Raw genomic sequence first — 20,543 nt, 5'->3', positions numbered from 1 at the left:
CTCACTGGAGGGTCTGAGGCTGGTGACCAGGGCCACATCACATAGGTGGCCATGTTTTGCCACGTAGGTGCTGGGTGTCACTGGGCATGGAACTGCCTGCTCCTGGCCAGAGGTGTGCCAGCTGGGCGGTGTGCGTGCGGGATCAGCAGCCCTTTCTCACCTGTCCTACTCTGCCTCTCCTCAGGCAGGCCAGACTCCGCTGGAGACTGCCCGCTGCCACAATAACCCAGAAGTTGCTCTTCTCCTTACTAAAGCTCCCCAGGTAGGATTTACTGCCCTTTCCATGGTACTGATTATGTGGGGCTACAAAGTTGTTGGGACTCCTGGTTGCAATCTACTGAAGCCACTTCAAACAAACTTACATAGGGAATGTAACCCGGCAGTGGAGGTGTAGGCATCCATGGGGCCCAGGATGACGGGAGTGAAAGGCTTCAAGTCCAGCTCTTCACGCCTGGGCCGCCTCGTCTTCTCCCTGTGGCTGGATCATTGTCACAGCCAGCTGCCTGGGTCATAACTTCCCAGACACTCAGCCGAGGAAGAAGTTCCAGTGTAAGACATTGCAGGAGAGGGCCATGATTGCAGAGTTTAGGCCAAATGCCCATCCCTGAAGAAGTGGGACAGGGACTTTAAGAAGGGGCTTCCCCAAAGAAAGGCAGGAGGGAGGGGACCATTCTGGGCAGACAGTCGCCTGCCAGAGACAGTTAAGTACAGTCTAGTTTTCTTTCCTCTTTTACTGAATAATGTTATTTTGACCATCATTTAATTCTTTTTAAATGGTGGCTGATACTTTAGTTGATGTTGACATTATCTAAGTAACAATAAAGAAATTTAATAATAATTTACAAGCTATTCATAATTCTAGCCCCCCGAAACAACTGTTTTTGTTTCATCCACAAAATAGATGAAACAGACACATAATTGTTTTATAATTGTGCTTACAATGTATATACCCTTTTGTATTTCTTCCTTTTATCCTATTATAAAACATTGTTCTGCAGTCTTCATAATTATTCATTATAATGGAGGCATAATATTCTTTTTGTTGCTATTAATATTTTATTAAGCCATTTCCTTAATGATGGACATTTAGGTTGTTTCCAGATTGGCACTATTCTGTATTATATTATAGAAAACACTGATTGGCTTTCCATCTTATTCTGCAAGAAGAAGATGAAGTCTCACGGAGTCAAAGGAAGATTTTGAACACTACCCTGCTGCAAAATAACCCAATACCAGCCCAGGGTTTGGGATGGCCTTTATTTCATCTAAGTTCTTAAAACATGCCTAATATAACTAGTAGTTTCTGGAAATGGTTAAGATTTGTATCTTTTGCAAAATTGATCACCCTCTTGTGCATGGAGCTGGTCCTTCTCAGTGGTCTCTGAAAGGCCGCAGAGCTCCTGACAAAAGGAAGTCAGTAGGAAAAGCTGCGGGGCTTCCACGTCTAGCAGCTTTTATCGTAAGTGGAATCACATCCATGAATCCTGATAGAAAAATGCTAGTCTCTCATGGATCTAAAAGTATGAAGTGCTGTATAAACGTCAGAACCCATCACATTTCTCTGGCAATTTCAGTGTGTGGTAATTTAATGGACAGCCAGCCCCACCCTCAGCCATACAAAGACCAAGTCTTATGGGGCTGGAGGGTTCCCTAGGCAGAGAAGGATTGACGGATCTTTAATCCACCTGTCATTTGTCTTCCAGAGCCCAAGGATCTTCACTTACAGGGAAAAGAGCCTTACCGTGGACCATTTCCCTGTGCAGTTCTTTTTTGTTTCCACTTAAAAAAAGACTTAAGCAAGTTTCTCCATGCTTACATCGAATAACAAATAAATTGGATGACATGCTATGAAAGTTTTTTTTATGCATAATTGTATATGCTGAGCCTTATTCTCAACACAAACAAGGAACTTTAGACATAAGATGTTATGCATACTGTTCTCTTGATCTGTGGTTACAGAAATAGCATTAGTGTTTGCTTTGCCTGAAAAGAGAAATCCCCTTGCCTTAGGCCCATAGACGGACATGGATTTTAAATGGGCCACAGCAGTACTAAGAGGGTACTATTTATTTATTTATTTGAGACAGAGTCTTGCTATGTCACTCAGACTGGAGTGCAGTGGTGCAATCTCGGCTCACTGCAACCTCCATCTCTGGGGTTCAAGTGATTCTCCTGTCTCAACCTCCTGAGTAGCTGGGATTACAGGCATGTGCCACCACACCCAGCTGATTTTTATATTTTTAGTAGAGACAGGGTTTCACCATGTTGGCCAGGCTGGTCTCGAACTCCTGAGCTCAGGTGATCCACCCACCTTGGCCTCCCAAAGTGCTGAGATTACAGGCATGAACCACTGCACCCAGCTATAGGATACTACTTTTGAAGACCTCACAGTCAATATTCCCTCATTTCTGTGGACTGGAAAAAATTAATGACATCCCATTTAGTAGATGGTCTGGTTTGCTGAGAAAGGCTGGAAGTCATGCAAAGTTATTTTCACTGACTAATAATGTGGTGAATGGAGGGAATTTTGCTGATTATAATTTTGAGTTTGGGTGACCTCTGAGTGTCACTTGTCATTTTGATTGGTGTGGTTTACAAATGCTCTGAAAGTAAATTTTAGGCTGATTCTGGTGCTGTATTAAGAGTCCATACATCAGGTGAGCGATGGGTATAGTCACTTTCTTTCATCATACTTGATTTCCTGGTGAATCTGAATTTAGCTTTAGAAATGACTTGGGGAAGTGGTTCTTGGACTTCTTGGTCTAAGGACTCTTTTACATTTTTAACTATTATGGACCAGAGATTGAAGGTTTCCATCAACTCAAAGATCTGTACTCTGTTAAACACCCTCTGCCAGTTAAGCCACCTGAAGGCAGGGAGGGAAGCACCTGACAGTGACTGACAGTCCACTGTGTGCCAGCCCTCTGTTTTTTCTTGGTGAATCCCAATGACTCCTCGTTTTTCTTTCTTTTTCTTTTTTAAAAATAAAGACGAGGCCGGGCGCGGTGGCTCACGCCTGTAGTCCCAGCACTTTGGGAGGCTGAGACAGGCAGATCATGAGGTCAGGAGATTGAGACCATCCTGGCTAACACGGTGAAACCCCATCTCTACTAAAAATACAAAATAAAATTAACCAGACGTGGTGGCAGGCGTCTGTAGTCCCAGCTACTCGGGAGGCCGAGGCAGGAGAATGGTGTGAACCCAGTGAGCCGAGATCACGCCACTGCACCCCAGCCTGGGCGACAGAGCAAGACTCTGTCTCAAAAAATAATAATAATAAAAATAAAGATGAGCTCTCACTTTGTCTGCCAGGCTGGTCTTAAACTCCTCTCCTCAAGCAATCCTCCCACCTGTGCCTCCCAGAGTGTTGGGCTTATAGGCATGAGCCACTGCGCCTGACCCATTGTTACATTTGAGAAGACAGAGTGCAGACAGATCAAATCACTTGCCCAAAGACCCTACAGCCAGCGGCTACTGGCTTCAAAGTGAGATTTGTTCTGACCCACAGACGTTTTCCTGTGTCCATTCTGTCACTCTGCACTATAAGAGGCAGAGTAAATGCTGCTTTTTGGGGAAGAGATCCCTGTCCCGTGGTTGGTACTATGGCTCATAGATACACCTTAATAATAGTTTGAATCAAATTGATGTGACTTGGACACAGTTTGGTCAAGGGAACATCTGGGCTAGCTCAGGTCCAGTGTACCAAGATGGAGAGTGAGGCTGTGCCTCGCACGGGGCTGCTCTGCTGCGTCTCACAACTCCAGGAGACGCCATCCATATCCTAGTTTATGTGAATGGCACTCCCTGGAGCACAGCCTCTGTGCGTGGATTGGCAGTCCCGGCCCGGCATCAGTGTCTATAGATATTAGCATCATAGACTCTGAGCTTCTTGAGGTCAGGGATAATATCCTACCTGTCTCCGCGTCCCTGTAGTGCCCAGGACAAGACCTAGGAAGTTGGTAGGTGGTCAGAGGTGCTTGCTTGATGTGCGCACCTGCTCTCACCCTCTAGGCTGTAAATTCTGTTAGGTCAGAGCCCCGGTCCAAGGAGAATTCTCTCACACGGATGCTGCGCACACCAGTGGTTGTAACAATGCCGTTTGCCTCCTTCAGGTCTTGCGCTTCAGTCGTGGGCGAAGCCTGAGGAAAAAGAGAGAGAGGCTCAAGGAAGAGAGGAGAGCCCAGTCTGTGCCAAGAGATGAGGTGGCCCAAAGCAAGGTGGGGGGCAGTCCTCCCGCCGTCCGCACATCCGCCTGTGCTCAGAGGGTGGGAAACTATCTCCCTGCTTCAGCCAGGTTCACCTGGTGGCTGCCAGGCCCTCTCTGCCTCTCCTCCTTGCTGGAGCTCTTCAAACTGTTGCCAGTCTTTTTCTCTTTGGCTTCACATCCTCCATTCCCCAAGGTTTCAGGCCATGTGCCTCCGTGTGCGCTGCCCATTACCCATCCAGTATGCATTGGGGGCACACTTACCAGCCCAGGTATCTGTGGCCTTTGCCCACGCCCTGTGGGCAGTACTGCTTCTCTAACACTGTGTCCAGATTGTGTAGGACAGTGGCTCTCAAAATGTGGTGTCCAGTGTGTCACCTGGGGCCTTATTAGAAATGATAATTCTTGGGCCTCACCTCAAACCCACGGGATCAGAAACTCGGGTGGGGCCCAGCAATCTGTGTTGGAACAAGCCCTCCAGGGCACTCTCATGTGGACTAACATTTGAGAGCCACTGGTATAGGCCACTTCCATTTAGGGAAAGGACCAAGGCTATGCTAGCCTGTATGGCTCCCTTATATGAATTAGAAAATATGCCCCCCAGGCAGACCCACCGTGCACAGGGCACGCATGGTGAGCAGAGCCTGAGCTGATTTCAACTCCTCTTGCCCCACACCTCCACCTCAGCTAGATGCCCTTGTGCCTTGTAGCCCTGGAATAAACCATGCCTTTAAGTTCAATCAGGAGGAAGAAGCCTGGGATATGGAGACAGCTTTTGGCACAGAAAATGTTATCACCAAGTACTTGCTCTTCTATCTGCTATTTCAGAATCCTCTCATCAGTTTCCAGGGTTAAGGCATTGCAACTCTGATTAACTTCCTAGGTGTGAATTGTACATATTCAGTTGTGAACATTCTCACAAGGACCAGAAATATGATATTTTTTCATTTCAAAGGATTCTTACTCTTTGCCATGAATTTTGTTGGTGGGGTTGGAGGTGGTGGGTGGGGGGCGGCATCCAAGGTCAAAGAATGAGTGAGTTATGTTTTGTTGAAATGTAAACGACCAAAAATCTCGAATGTTGAGGTGTTTTGTGTCGGGTAGGTTCCTGGTGTTCTACAGCATCGAATTAGACCCAGGAATATATTTAGCTTAGGACCTAATAAATACAATAAAAGCCAAATTGTTCAACCAACCAGGAAAAGCATTCTATGTTAAGACCACCAAGCAGTGTTTCCTGTGTCTGAAATCTATGGCATCTGCAAAGGTTCCCGTGGGTCCCTTACTATATGGAATCTTGCAAAGAAAATTTGATCCTATTAGTGAAAAAGGCCAAGGCAGCAAACACAATAGGTCTCTGGGTTTTTTCCTACTGTAGGGCAGTGTCTCAGCAGGAGACACCCCCAGCAGTGAACAAGCTGTGGCCAGAAAAGAAGAAGCCAGAGAAGAGTTCCTGTCAGCCTCCCCAGAACCCAGAGCAAAGGATGACAGGAGGAGAAAGTCAAGGCCCAAGGTCAGGAGACACAGAAAGCAGCCCAGGGGGTGGCTGGGAGGCAGGGTGGCACGGGTCCTGGCAGAGTGTCGTGCCCGTCAGCTAAAAAGTCCCCTCACTTGGCTGGCTGGTTTGGAGCCAGAGCACAGAAATTAAATCTGGCTAACATCAGACACAAGGTGAATGTGCTGATATATTTCTTTTGACATATGTGGCTTGGAGTAGAACACCATGAGGTGAAACAGTGGGGCTCTTTGCCCAAATGGGGTGACATGGGCGCCACTGACTGGTGTCAGTCTTGCAAAAGTCAAAGCATTCAGGGGTGTTGTCTCTTCCTCTCCCACAGGTATCAGCATTTTCTGACCCCACCCCACCAGCCGACCAACAGCCTGGACACCAGAAGAACCTGCATGCTCATAATCACCCTAAAAAGAGGAACAGGCATCGGTGTTCATCCCCGCCCCCACCCCATGAGTTCAGGGCATACCAGCTCTACACATTGTACCGGGGCAAGGATGGGAAAGTGATGCAGGTACCTGCTAAGCACTGTCAGGAGAAGGGAACATAGGCCTTCAGCAAGGGTTTTTGTTTAACGGCATTCCTGGGGGCTGATAGCCACTTTAGGCATTGACTTAGTTAAGCACAAGCTTTGAAGGTAAGCCAGATGGCCTTCCCACCTGCACGGTGCAGATCCACTCCTGCTGCTAAGGCCAAGGCAGACGGAGGTGTGTGTGTAGCTGCAGAGCTTGCTGCACCATCCTCAGGTGACTAGGTATCTTGAGGCCCCAGGGTATATAAAAGCACCTGAGGAGAGGGACCGTATCTTACCCTCTGAATCTTCTTCCCCAAAGCTTCGCCTATAAGATATTTCAAAGTTACGACAAGGATGAGCCTATCTCTTCCATCATCTCTATCCTCTGGTATACTGCCTGGCACACGGTGGGTGCTCAAAACATACTTGTTGAAGGAATGAACTTTTTTGTTTCTCTCTTAGGCACCAATAAATGGTTGTCGATGTGAACCTCTAATCAACAAGCTGGAGAATCAGTTGGAGGCTACTGTGGAGGAGATAAAAGCAGAGCTGGGATCGGTTCAGGACAAAATGAATACAAAGCTGGGGCAGATGGAGAATAAGACCCAGCACCAAGTATGTCCTAAGGCCCAGCTTCCTAACTGCAAGGTGTTCTGGCGGAACATGAACTCAGGAGCCGACTTTGACTTCAGCACACCCTTCTACCCTGGGATGTCCAATGGGCTGTCAGGGAAGAGGCCTGCTTCTGCTTATGTGATTTTGTTAAAGCACATTTAGTTCAACTTTTTAAAGAACATGTTTAAATTGCCTCTTATTATAAAAATAAGATAGCCCCATTACAGAGCACTTTTAGAAATATGAAAATTAGGAAAATAAGTCACCTATAAGCCCACTGTGCCGAAAAGCACTATTAATATTTGGGTTTAAGCTGGGAATGATGGCTCACATCTGTCATGCCAGCACTTTGGGAAGCCAATGTGGGCAGGTCACTTGAGGTCAGGAGTTCGAAACCAGGCTGGCCAACATGGTGAAACCCTGCCTCTTCTAAAAATACAAAAATTGGCCTGGTGTGGTGGCTCACACCTGTAATCTCAGCTACTCGGGAGGCTGAGGCACAAGAATTGCTTGAACCTGGGAGGTGGAGGTTGCAGTGAGCGGAGATCGTGCCACTGCACCCCAGCCTGGGCGACAGAGTAAGACTCTGTCTAGAAAAAAAAAAAAAAAAAAATTGGGGTTTATCTTCTTTAAGTCTTTTTCTATGTCAGTCTTTCTGTTTGTCAATTTTTGCTACACTCCTTTCCCACTACATATAAAATTAGAATAATTGTGTTTTTTTCTTTTCCCAACTTTTTATTTTAAAAGTTTTCAAACATACAGAAAAGTTCACAGAATAATGGAGTGAATGCTTGCATATAATCCCTGCAGTCAGCCAGTTAATATGTTGCTATATTTGCCTTATCTCTCTGACACATATTTTTTTAAATTCTTGAACTATTTCAGATTTAGTTGCAGACTGTCCTGACGGGGCATCTCTAAATATTTCAGAATGTTTAGAATAAGAATAACACTTTCAACTTCATAACAATATTGCTTTCACACCTGAGAAAATGTTATCCAGTCCATATTCAGATTTTCTCGGTTTTCCTAAAATAGTATTTATTACAGCTTTTTTTTTTTTTTCTTTTTTGAGATGGGGTCTGCCTCCATCACCCAGGCTAGAGTGCAGTGTGGCAATCTCAGCTCACTACAGCCTCTACCTTGTGGGTTCAAGTGATTCTACCACCTCAGCCTGCTGAGTAGCTGGGACTAAGGCGGACACCACCATGGCCACCTAATTTTTGTTATTTTCTTGGTAGAGACGGGGTTTCACCATGTTGGCTAGGCTGGTGTCAAACTCCTGGGCTCCAGCGACCCGCCTACCTCGGCCTCCCGAAGTGCTGGGATTTTAGGTGTGATCCACCATGCCCTGCCTTTTTTTTTTTTTTTTTTTTTTAAGTTTTTGCCAAATTGATTAAGGACATCTTACTGTTTAAGTTTTATTTCCCTGTTGACTGGTAAGATTAAACATTTTTTTTTTTTTTTTTTTTTAGGCGGAGTCTGGCTCTGTTGCCTAGGCTGGAGTGCAGTGGCTGGATCTCAGCTCACTGCAAGCTCTGCCTCCTGGATTTACGCCATTCTCCTGCCTCAGCCTCCCGAGTAGCTGGGACTACAGGTGCCCGCCACCTCGCCCAGCTAGTTTTTTGTATTTTTTAGTAGAGACGGGATTTCACTGTGTTAGCCAGGATGGTCTCGATCTCCTGACCTCGTGATCCACCCGTCTCGGCCTCCCAAAGTGCTGGGATTACAGGCTTGAGCCACCGCGCCCGGCCAAGATTAAACATTTTTAAGGCTTATTTGCTATCTGCATTTTATAGAAAGGCCATTTAAAAAATATTTTGTTAGGGCAATAATAGATTAGTGCAGACTGTGTATAAAAACCCTGCTTGGCCTAGCCTAAGCTGAAGGAGGAATGAGAGATGAAGGTTGGGAAACCTCAAGGGCCTCGCTTCAGTTCAAGGGAGTGACAGATTGGGGTATAGAATCTTCGTCCTCCTTCCAAATCGCTGAGAAAGGACCCTGGCCCCCTTGGGTCAGATGCTCATACCTGAGCCAGTCAGTGTGACCTGTGAACAAAGCAATGTATACCTACCTATGGCTGCTCTTGAGAACAGCCACCTGGAGGAAGCGGTGAAGGGAGTGGGGAGAATAGGCCAATCCTGGAAAGCAGGAGGAGCACAGTTCACAGGAAAACATGGACTGAAGAGGAAAACAGAAGGTGCTCACCACGTCTCCAGAACTGATGTTTCTTTCAATGTTTTGAACATCTGAGTGTGGAATGCCACACGTGTTCCTGACAGGAGGGGAGCTCACCAGTGGGCCTTCGCGGATTGGCTCTTCCTAAAAATAGTTCCTTTCATTCTTTGGTCCTTGTCAAAGCAGTGAAAGTTTGGCCCTCCTAGGTGTGGGGGATCCCACAGGAAATGCCAAGATGAAGGGGACTTCAGAAGGAAATGTGATTAAAAAGTGACAACTGCTTGTTCTCTGAAGCAATCCTTTAAGTTCCTTCTACACTCTTCTTACATACTTTAGCTACTTCCAATGAAGCACCAAAAATATTTGCTCACTGGAAAAGCTGGATAAAAGCTCCTTTACTGCCTTGTAGGCAACCACTAACATTTTTTAAAGTGGGGGTTGGGGAAGAGAAAATCTCCATACTTTGAGTTGTAGTTTTTCCTTACAGTAGTCTGGGAAATAATGTTTTAAGGCCTACAAGGCCTGCATGGGCTCAGGTTGTGTATTTACTAGATATTCAGAGTTTCTTTTTTTTTTTTTTTCCTGACTCACTGCAAACTCTGCCTTCCAGGTTCAAATGATTCTCCTGCTTCATCCTCCCAAGTAGCTGGGACTACAGGCATGTGCCACCACACCCAGCTAATTTTTGTATTTTTAGTAGAGACGGGGTTTTGCCATGTTGGCCAGGCTGGTCTCAAACTCCTGCCCTCAGGTGGTGGGAGTATGGCCCACCATACCTGGCCTGTATATTCATAGTCCTTATACCTCTTAAACTTTAACAAATGAGATTTTTTTTTAAAAAAGAAACATTGGCCTCATAGAAGCATGCTCAAGAATTCTGAAAAAGTTCCATGAGTCCTATATGCAAATGGAATCGGATAAGGGGTTGAAGTTTGCGTGCAGAGGCTCCTACTTGGTTCCCTGAGCCCCTCTGCAGGAGCTGAGAAACCAGGGCTCACCCTGAGATCATCTCAGTCTTGCACTCTGCTCCCCTTGACTCCTAGATGCGTGTTTTGGACAAGCTGATGGTTGAGCGACTCTCTGCAGAGAGGACAGAGTGCCTGAACCGCCTGCAACAGCACTCGGACGCGGAGAAGCATGAAGGGGAGAAACGGCAGGTAGGAACCAGCATCTGCCAGTCATTATGATTTACCACACAGGCCCACTGAGCTCAGACAGGCCTGCCACTGAAAATTCGGAGGCTGAGATTCCCTAAGAGCTTTTGCATTATGTAGTGTATCATTTTTTATAATACTGAAATGAGGTTAATAGAAAAGAACCCATAGTTCTGTTTATGTCCATGACTGAATATGCTGGCCACAGATGAAGACCGAACATGCTGGGGAAGATGCCATTTCTGTCCCGAACTCATTCCATGTATTGTGCATTTGTTAGGCCATTATAGTTTTAGAACAAGACAGTTTCTACCCTCAGGGAGTTTACTGTCTCACCAAGATAACAGACATGGAATGGGTACAGTGGGTGTGTGAGAACTCAGGCTTTGTAAGCAACCAGAAGTACTTGGTTTGGAAGATTTGGGTGGTTTTGGGTGGTTGAGTTTAAGGTGGCTCTAAGTCACTTAATGAAGATTGTAGACAGCTCTGCTTGGGTGCCTGCTGTGGCCTATAGGAGGGTGGCTTAGTCTGTCTGTGTTGCTATAAAGGAGTACCAGAGGCTGGGTAATATACAAAGAAGAGAGTTATTTGGCTCATGGTTCTGCAGGCTGTACAAGAAGCATGGTGCCAGCATCTGCATCTGGTGAGGGCCTCAGGAAGCTTCCACTCATGGTAGAAGGTAAAGGGGAGCTGGTGTGCACAGATCACCTAGCAAGACAAGAGGCAAGAGAGACACGAGGGAGGTGCCAGGCTCTTTTAAGCAACTAGCTCTTTCAAAAAGTAATAGAGTGGCCAGGTGCAGTGGCTCATGCCTGTAATCCCAGCACTTTGGGAAGCCAAGGTGGGCGGATCACGAGGTCAGGAGATTGAGACCACTCTGGCGAACACAGTGAAACCCCACCTCTACTAAAGATACAAAAAAACTAGCTGGGCGTGGTGGCAGGCGCCTGTAGTCCCAGCTACTTGGGAGGCTGAGGCAAGAGAATGGCGTGAACCCGGGAGGCGGAGCTTGCAGTGAGCCAAGATTCTACCACTGCACTCCAGCCTGAGCGACAGAGCAAGACTCCGTCTCAAAAATATAAAAAATAAAAAAATAGAAAATAAACTAACAGAGCAAGAATCACTAACTGTGAGGATGGTACCAAGCCAGTCATGAGGCATTCACCTTCTTGACCCAACCCCTCCCATGAGGCCCCACCTCCAGCACTGGGGATCAAATTTCAACGTGAGATTTGGAGGGCTCAAATATCCAAACCATAGCAGTGGGCAAGCCATAACTTTTGGGTTAGATGGTATCCTCAACTGTTATAACTGAAAAGTCCATCCTTGATACTTTAATTCATAAACCATGTATCAAATTCACTTGATTCTTCTGTTACTTATTTGTGGGTTTTTTGTTTTTTGTTTGTTTGTTTTTTAGATCTCCTTGGTGGATGAATTAAAAACTTGGTGCATGTTAAAGATTCAGAATCTGGAGCAGAAGCTTTCTGGAGATTCTAGGGCCTGCAGAGCTAAATCCACACCATCTACTTGCGAGTCCTCTACAGGTAACCCACATACAGAGAGCCCTTTGGTCCAAAAGGAACACGACCAGCAGCTCCTGTTCTCTCCTGCACTGAAAGGCAGAGTCCGTAGGATGCGGCTGCCGGAAACACTGGATGGTCGAGCGCACCCTGTAGGGGCAAGGACTGTATTTGCTCATAACCGTATACTCAGTTGCTATATAGTAATGAAGCACTCATTTATGTGCTCAAACTTATTTGAATAAAGGAATTAAAGAATTGTTGATTGGTGATAACATTGCTTTGAGTACGGTGTTGATGGTATCAGAGATGAGAGGTGATGAAGAGCCATCAGTCTCCTCAGCAGGGCTCTTCCTCCCTTGCCTTTTGTGCCTTTTACCTCTTTCTTCTCTTTGATCTACATTTTACTTTTGTCCAACTATGCAAATCCTCATTAAACAGTAGTTCTTACATCGAACTTGCCCCGGTGCTAGATAGGAATTGCTGCAAGCAAACCATCTTTACATTAGCCACAGTGATTATACTCAATAATGACAATTTTGAGGACATGCAGAGCCTGGGTAACTAGGCCTCAGTGGGGGATTTTGATGTAAGTGTTTTGTGTTGCCACAGGCCATCTCTGGAACTGTGTTTTCATCTTTGTGCCAACAACATGGGGAAACATCCCAGGAAAATGTTTTATGCTAGGACTACTCTTGGAGCTTGTCCTGGAGCTCTGGGTGTGGAAAATGGGGCCTCCTTTCCTAATTGGAGCTTGGGTCAAGCAATTAGTACACTGGTAGGGAATAGGCCCAGACATTAGAGAATGGAAATACATATTCTCATAAATAAATGTCCAAATCTGCTTTGAGATACTTGGTGAGCGGCATCACCCTTAGGCATCAGGAAACAGGACCAGAGCCTTCTCAGGTAGATTGAGGCAGGCTGAAGGAAAAGCTAGCAACTTTTTTGGCTTAAATGGTACCAGTGAGGCTAACACAGAATCCATGAAAGCTCTGACAAGCCAAAGTGATCATCAGAGGAGACAAAGTGGGAGGGAGGAACAGAAAGGTGAGAAAAGGCTCAGAGGAGACGTTACACATGGTGTGTGGTGATGGAGAAGACTGGTGATTTACAGCATCCTTAAGACTCTCACATACTGACCCGCAGCCATATGACTGTGTGAATGTGGATTTGCCCTCATGTTTGTTTTCCTTCTGAAACCAGGTGTGGATCAATCAGTGGTGACTGCAGGTCCAGCAGCAGCTTCTGACAGCTCCCCTCCAGTGGTTAGGCCCAAAGAAAAGGCCCTCAACTCCACTGCTACCCAGAGACTGCAACAGGAGCTGTCGTCTTCTGACTGTACAGGCTCCCGACTGAGGAACGTCAAGGTCCAGACAGCCTTGCTACCCATGAATGAGGCAGCCAGATCTGATCACCAGGCTGGGCCCTGCGTCAACAGAGGCACTCAAACTAAGAAGTCGGGGAAGAGTGGGCCAACAAGGCATCGTGCCCAGCAACCCACAGCCAGCAGCACCTGTGGGCAGCCGCCACCAGCAGCAGGCGGCGAGCAGACTGGCCCTCACATTCGGGACACCTCCCAAGCTCTGGAGCTTACCCAGTATTTTTTTGAGGCTGTTTCTACCCAGATGGAAAAGTGGTATGAAAGGAAGATTGAAGAAGCACGCAGCCAAGCCAATCAGAAAGCCCAGCAAGATAAGGCTACATTGAAGGAGCACATTAAAAGTTTAGAAGAGGAACTTGCCAAACTAAGGACTAGGGTGCAGAAGGAAAATTAGCACCAATAAAGAGGAAACACGAAAGGATCCTTGAAGATTTCGTTTTGCAACTGCATAATAGCTATGCCCAAGGAGTCATCTATTGTATATATTGCAGATTGGCCTTTTTAAAGAAAAATCACTAATTCTACAATGTGCCAGGTACATGTTTCCTATGCCCGGAAGTTATGAAGACCTCAACAATTAAACTGAAACCAGGGGAAGCTTGCTTAGTTTTGGGTTTCATTATAAACTCTTAGCCTTAGTCCAGGTTAATCTGAAGTTTGAAAGCTCAGATTAAGCAAGCCATGCCAAGAAACTGGATGATGTGTAAGCCTAGACTCTAAAATTCAAGATGTGTGAAATAATGTAAGTCAAAAGCAAGAAAAACTTAATCCCGTCTGAACTCAAGTAGTCATTCATATAAATTTGAACACACCTGCTGTGCCTAGACAAGTGTCTTTCTGTAAGAGAGCTGTCACTCTGAGACGTGCCAAATAAACCCTGTTTCTCAAATGTGTAATTCTCCAACTGTTGACATTTTAATCCATGAAAAGTTACTAGATTTTTGAGGAGAAATATTTTCATGATGTCACAAGATCCAGTATATCTTATGATAAAATTTATTGAAAAGTCAGTTTATTTAAATAATGAATAATTGGCTAACAGCTCTGGAAACAATGAGATCAAATGAGAAAGATTCAAATTGTTTGATATTTTCTGTATTTTCAGTCAAAAAATCAGTTATAGTGATTTTAAAGCAGATTAATGGAAAAAGCATTCATGTAACAATTACCTGAAGATTTATAACCTATTCTTAAACCCAATTATATCAGAATACCTTTCTGAATTTGACATTATTGCTCTACATTTTATAAAGTATAAGGCTATTTTTCGAAAGTATTTCATTTTGAATTGTCATTAAAGAACCTCAAAAGCTTTCTACTGCTTTGCAGTGACTATGTCAAGGCAAAATATTCAATAACTCAACTTAGGCCCCACTGTTCCCCAGCTTCATGGAGGCCTGAAGACTTTACTTTGCTCCATAATGAAATATAAACGCAGAAACAAAGTTGTACAAGTAGCTTGGATATGTTGAAACTTTGGACAAGCTTCTTGTCCTTTGGAATATGGGATTTATATTCATCTCCTCAATATCCCATGTATGCATAGAAACTTCAATTCTATTTCTGTAGACACAGGAACCTAGTGACTATTGAATGTAATTGTGAATACAATGCTGCTCGTTGAGCCAAAGAGAAGAAATGACATATTAACATGGGGACACCAAGAAAAACAAAGTATGCTTTTATTCCCTTTGTCGAGCTCACAGTTTTGGGTTTTGTTTTGTTTTTTTAAATAATGACAATCCATATAGACATTCCTAAAAGAAAAAATATATAATTCAGTACATATATGTCACTGTTACAGACCTGAATATGGAATGAATTTGATGTTTTTGTTTGATTTTGTTGAGATAGGGTCTTGCTCTGTCACCCAGACTGGAGTGCAGTGGCATGATCACACCTCACTGCAGCCTTGGCCTCTCAGGCTCAAGCGATCCTCCTGCCTCAACCTCGCAAGTAGCTGGGACTACAGGCGTGTGCCACCAGTCCCGGTTAATTTTTTGTAGATATGGGGTCTCAATATAATGCCCAGGCTGAATTTGATGTTATTTCAAGTTGATTTTCTTGTGTTTGAGAGCTTGTCTTGTTCTCAACTACTACGCAGGTAGACAGTCTTCCCCCAGAGACTCACTAGATTGCAATATAGAGGCACTCTCTCATTTCCCTATTGTTCCTAATACAGAATTGTAGAGCTGGAGAGTACCTTCAGTTTTCTAAATCTATTCTCAAACAGGATATCACTAACCTCTTTAGAATCATTCCTCAGTATACATATCAATTTACTGAGAACTGCCTAATACTCAAAAGAAATGAAATCCCGAGTTCAGTAAGCTGTGTTCCAAGCCACAATTATTTTCACTTACCAAAATATCTCCTGTTACCTCAAGGTATCCTTGTTGAGGAATGCTGAAAACTAAATTTTAAGTATAAAGTCTAGACCATAGAGTGCTTTGGTGGGAGTATTTTGATTATATACCTCCTGCCTATCAGAAGCAGGCAGCTAATATTGTGGACTGAGTATTTTTGTCAAAAGTCACAGGGAAGAGACTACAGAAGAATGAGAAAGGTCAAATGGACCTAGTGTGGCTGACCACATGGATCTTGTCTCTTGGAGGTCTGTTGTAGAAGAGAAAACACATAGAGGTGAAGACACAGAACAGGCTCAGTCAGCATCCTTACCCAGAGATGGCAACATCTATTAAGACCAATGCAATACCTTTTCATCTTCAACAAATCTTGTTTCGTCTGTTTTTGATCCTTGGCATTGTCAAAAACTTAGCTGCAGGTCCAGTGTATATATTTCCTTATTTTTCCCTTTTAGCTATCTGCTAAAATGAGTAAATGCCACAACTGTACTTTTCCAAAGAAACAGAACTATTGACAATTTATAGCCTGTCATGCAGGTCATGTTTCAAATCAAGGCTGAAATTTTCAACAGCTATGGGAAAAACTAATGTAAAACAGAAACATTGTACAATATTAGTGTTTTTTAAAAGAAACTGTTAGTGCATTATTGAGTATACTAAATATCTGTGAAAGATTAAATGTATTAGTTCTAATCTTACTTTTGATTTCGGGAGCCCAAAATAAAGGAAGTGTTATTTTCATGGTTATGCCTTGTTTGTGGAGTCAAGTGTTGATATACTTGAGGCATATTATGTCTTCTAATTAATATTTTTATCACCTTGAATTTGTGTCTCTTCCAAACATTAAACTTTAACATACTATGGATCTTAAATTCCTTATTAAAAAAATGAAAGTGTGAATACTTTGTTTAGCTGACATTTTAATTTATTGTGGTTGACCATATTTTATGGCTCCTGAGTGCCTTCACCCAGCTACATGTTACCCTGTATCTATAAAAGTGTAAATTAGAGTAAATACATTGGCTGTAAAGTCACGATCAGTTGCTCTCCACCAAAAGCAAAACAAAACTGCTGAAATGTGGCAAGGTTTCTCAGTGCAAGCTTAAATGTTTAAACTGTTGACCATTTGGAAAATACTGGACAAAGGGGAAAGACAAAACATCATTTGCAATAAAGGTTATGCAAGGCAAGGCGTTATACTTTTTGACTAAGTTATTCTTAAAAGTTAAATGCAGTTCTTCTTTGAAGTCTGGATTATAAGTCAATCAAAGACAAAACCAGTTTGAAAAACGTTTTGTATTCTACAATACCTTTTATGAGTAAGAGTACAATATACATTTTTTATTTGTAATTTTATTTAAGGAGAAACACTTTCCCTTTGATATGACTACATTTTATAAACATCAAGGAATACGTTCTGCTGTCTGCAATTTTAGAAAGTCATTCCATTCTGGGTGACAGAATGAGGTAAGGCTGTCTCTTTAAAAACAAAAACTCACACCTGTAATCCTAGCACTTTGGGCACCCAGGCAGGTGGACTGCTTGAGCCCAGGAGTTTGACACTAGCCTGGCAACAAAGTGAGATTCCCCCTCCTCTCTACGAAAAGTAAAAAAATTAGCTGGTCATGGTGGCACATGCCTGTGGTCCCAGCTACATGAAAGTCTGAAGCAGGTGGATCTCTTGAGCCCAGGAGCTCAAGGTGGCAGTGAGCCATGTTCGTGCCACTCTCCAGCTTGTGCAACAGAGACCATCTCAAAAAAGTCATCTGTGTGTTTCTTGCAGGCACATTTATGACAATGTACCATGAATTTAAAATTTCTAACTTGATGGCACATTTTTACTTTTTTTTGAGACATAGTCTCACTCTGTCACCCAGGCTAGAGTGCAGTGGTGTGATCTCAGCTCACTGCAACCTCTGCCTCCCGGGTTCAAGATGAGGCAGCCCTCCTGAGTAGCTGGAATGACAGGCGTGTACCACCAGGCTAGGCTAGCTAGTGGCCTAGCTAGTCTTGAACGCCTGACCTCAAGTGATCCACCCACCTCAGCCTCCCAAATTGCTGGGATTACAGGCGTGAGCCACCACGCCAGGCCCTGATGGCACATTTTAAAAGGGGGGAATGACATAGGGGCAATTAATATTTATATAATAAATAGCTTTAGCCACTTCTTATGCTACAAAGCTCTGTACTTAAATTTTTTTACTATAAAAGGATCAATTTATTGTGGTTCAGATACATAAACTGACATTCAAACATCTTAAACTTTAGGAATAAAAGTTTAACATTTAAACAAAGTACAGTTTTCAGGAAACATCCAGAAAGTAATTTGTCTAATCCAGAGTACTGACAAAGATTGCTTCATGATAAAGTGTGTTTCACCAGCATTTTTTTTTTCATTCCTCCATAAAAATCACTGGCAGTTTGATTCAGACCAACTTCATAATGATTGTGGCTCCGTACCTTAGAAAAAACTGCTAAATAAATACCTTAGGTTAACCAACAAGATTCGCCTATAATTCAGAGGGTATCAGCAAAGCATGTAAGTGAGGAAATTAAATTGTTGTTTAGAGATGATGTAAAAGTGTGTCCATTGCAGTACTTTTCGCCTCTGACAGATTATTCAATTTTCAGTGTTTTACTTTTTTCTGGGGGCAGGGAGGGGAGGAAGGGTCTTGCTCTGTTCCCAGGCTGAAGTGCAGTGACGCATTCATGGCTCACTGCAGCCTCAACCTCCCGTGCTAGACGCGATCCTCCCGCCTCCGCCTCCTGAGTAGCTGGGATAACAGGCACCTGCCACCTTGCCAGCTCATTTTTTAATGTTTTGTAGAGGCAGGGTCCCACTATGTTGCCCAGGCTGTTCTCAAACACCTGGGCTCAAGAGATCCTCCTGCCTCAGCCTCCCAAAGTGTGGATTACTCGCGGAAGCCACCGTGCCCAGCCTTACCTGCTTTAGAAAACAAACAAACAAAAAATCTTAGGTTTTCTTCGAGTCTGTGCTAGTTGCATCTTGCAAATGCAAACCACATAGGCTCTTCAATGAAAACCTTTCCATGCACACCACTGTTAGGAAAAGCATCATTAAATCTGACTTCTATACCCATAAAAGGATGATTCTGAGCTTCAAGATTTTAGATTTACTAGAGATAGCCTGTATTTATCAATCATGTCACACAAAAATATTTCCAAAGTGTTCTCTGTTCAGAAATGTCACAAATGCTTCCGTCAGATCATTTTGCAACAGGTTAATACTTGTCTACATAAAAACCTGAAAATTGGCACAGGTAAGCACTTTGAATTAGTAGATTACCCCCATGCAACAGTATGCAGAATTATTTTGTCTCGTGGGCTCTGAGGCTCTGGGGCTCTGGGAGGTAGAGGTGGACCCTGACAGTCCATGTCACCAACATCCACATTCAGTTGATGCCTCTCCTCAGGCACAGTCCAGTACTGGATACCATTTATCATTCTGCAAAATGCTGTCTACATCTTTCAGGTGCTGGTCATTCTTAGATTAGCTTCTTAGCTGTACTGTTCATGAAGAGAAGACTTCAATTTTTAGGATGGATGATTCCAGCATCTTCCACAAGCTTTCACTTTCACATCTTTCACTAAATTGTTATAAATTTGTTCTCCTTCAAAAGTGCCCTGAAGTCAACTTTGGTTGTAATGTATTTGTCTCTGACGTATTCTTCAAATTCTTTTTTTCCTGTCATTGGAGGAGAACTGCACCCAGAATCTTATTTTTTCTACTTCCGCGTGAATGTGAAGGTACTCACAGAGGTTTCATCCAGAAGTCTCCCCTCTTCTTTCTGGTAAGTGCTTCAATGTGCTCATTAAGTTTCTCTTTCTCTTCTCTTTCCAACAAAGATCTAGATGCCCGGTGGTGATCTTTTTGATGAGTCCTCTACCAAACTATGACACATGTGAAGACCGTACCTGAACAACCCTCAGGGATAATGCAGGATTTTTCGGGAAAGTTCCAGGGTATCTCCTGGTGTCAGTATACTTTCAGTCCTACGCCTCAGAGTATTTTTTTTTTTAATAACAGCTTTATTGAGATACAACTCATACCTTACATTTAAAATGTACAATTCAGTGGATTTGAGTGTATTCAGAGTTGTGCAGCCTACACCACAAGCTAACTGTAGTATATTTTCATCACCCTGAAACGGAACTCTACACCCATTAGCAGTTACTCCATTTCATCTACAGCAAGCCTAGGCAACCACTAATCTTCCTGCCTATTCTGGACATTTCGTATGAATGGAATCATCATGTGATCTTTTGTGACTGGCTTCTTTCACTTAACGTTTTCAAGGTTTATCCATGTTTAGCATAGTTTAGCATATATAAGTCATTTGTTTCTTTTTAGTGCCAAATAATAGCTATGGGCATAGGAGTAGAATGGCTAAATCATACAGCAGCTGTTTCATGTTTTGAGGAACTGACAGTCTGTTTTCTGAAGTGGCTACACCATTTTACATTCATTCCCACCAGCAATGTATGAGGGTTCTCTAATTTCTGTACATCTTCACCAACACTTACTATTATTTCTCTTTTTAATTACAGCCATTCTAGTGAATGTGAATCTCAGGGTTTTTTTGTTTGTTTGTTTGTTTGTTTTGGAGAGTCTCACTCTGTCACCCAGGCTGAAGTGCAGTGGCACGATCTCAGCTCACTGCAACCTGCACTTCCTGGGTTCAAGTGATTCTCCTGCCTCAGCCTCCCAAGTAGCTGGGACTACAGGCATGCACCACCACGCCAGGCTAATTGTTGTATTTTTAGTAGAGATGAGGTTTCACCATGTTGGCCAGGCTGGTCTTGAACTCCTGACCTCAAGTGATCCACCTACCTCGGCCTCCTAAAGTACTGTGATTATAAGCATGAGCCACTGCACCCGGCCTCCTAGTAGTTTTGATTTATACTTCCCTAATGATTGTGTCCAGCATTTACTGGCTATTTGTTAGTGGTTTTTTCTTCTTTTTTTTGAGACGGAGTCTCGCTCTGTCGCCCAGGCTGGAGTGCAGTGGCCGGATATCAGCTCACTGCAAGCTCCGCCTCCCGGGTTCACGCCATTCTCCTGCCTCAGCCTCCC

At 43.9% G+C, this 20,543-nt stretch overlaps 2 protein-coding genes across 3 annotated transcripts in view; one reads left to right on the top strand and one right to left on the bottom strand.

Annotated features, from left to right (window-relative positions):
* ANKRD6 (ankyrin repeat domain 6) overlaps window positions 1-16,195 on the top strand; it is a 70,977-nt gene extending 54,782 nt beyond the window's left edge. Inside the window, exons 9-16 of the mRNA XM_011984426.1 lie at window positions 185-262; window positions 4,113-4,217; window positions 5,583-5,717; window positions 6,043-6,228; window positions 6,691-6,843; window positions 10,065-10,178; window positions 11,596-11,722; window positions 12,905-16,195. Of these exons, the coding sequence (XP_011839816.1) occupies window positions 185-262; window positions 4,113-4,217; window positions 5,583-5,717; window positions 6,043-6,228; window positions 6,691-6,843; window positions 10,065-10,178; window positions 11,596-11,722; window positions 12,905-13,476 (1,470 nt within the window). The 3' untranslated portion in view covers window positions 13,477-16,195. The remainder of the gene's footprint in view (window positions 1-184; window positions 263-4,112; window positions 4,218-5,582; window positions 5,718-6,042; window positions 6,229-6,690; window positions 6,844-10,064; window positions 10,179-11,595; window positions 11,723-12,904) is intronic.
* Window positions 1-20,543, bottom strand: part of LYRM2 (LYR motif containing 2) — a 38,606-nt gene that overhangs the window by 16,156 nt on the left and 1,907 nt on the right. The window contains exon 3 of one of the 2 annotated variants that reach the window (XR_001006520.1): window positions 3,914-4,139. Coding sequence is in view for 1 of the 2 variants with exons in the window: in XM_011984428.1 (XP_011839818.1) it covers window positions 4,109-4,139 (31 nt within the window). In the remaining variant the exon portion in view is untranslated. Of the gene's footprint in view, window positions 1-3,594; window positions 4,140-20,543 lie in introns of those variants that run through there. The other variant, XM_011984428.1, reaches the window with a different exon arrangement.

Source organism: Mandrillus leucophaeus, unplaced genomic scaffold (assembly GCF_000951045.1).
Source record: "Mandrillus leucophaeus isolate KB7577 unplaced genomic scaffold, Mleu.le_1.0 Scaffold268, whole genome shotgun sequence".
Taxonomy (NCBI): Eukaryota; Metazoa; Chordata; class Mammalia; order Primates; family Cercopithecidae; genus Mandrillus; species Mandrillus leucophaeus.
Note: the sequence above shows the minus strand (reverse complement) of the source record. Positions and strands in the feature narration are given on the sequence as shown.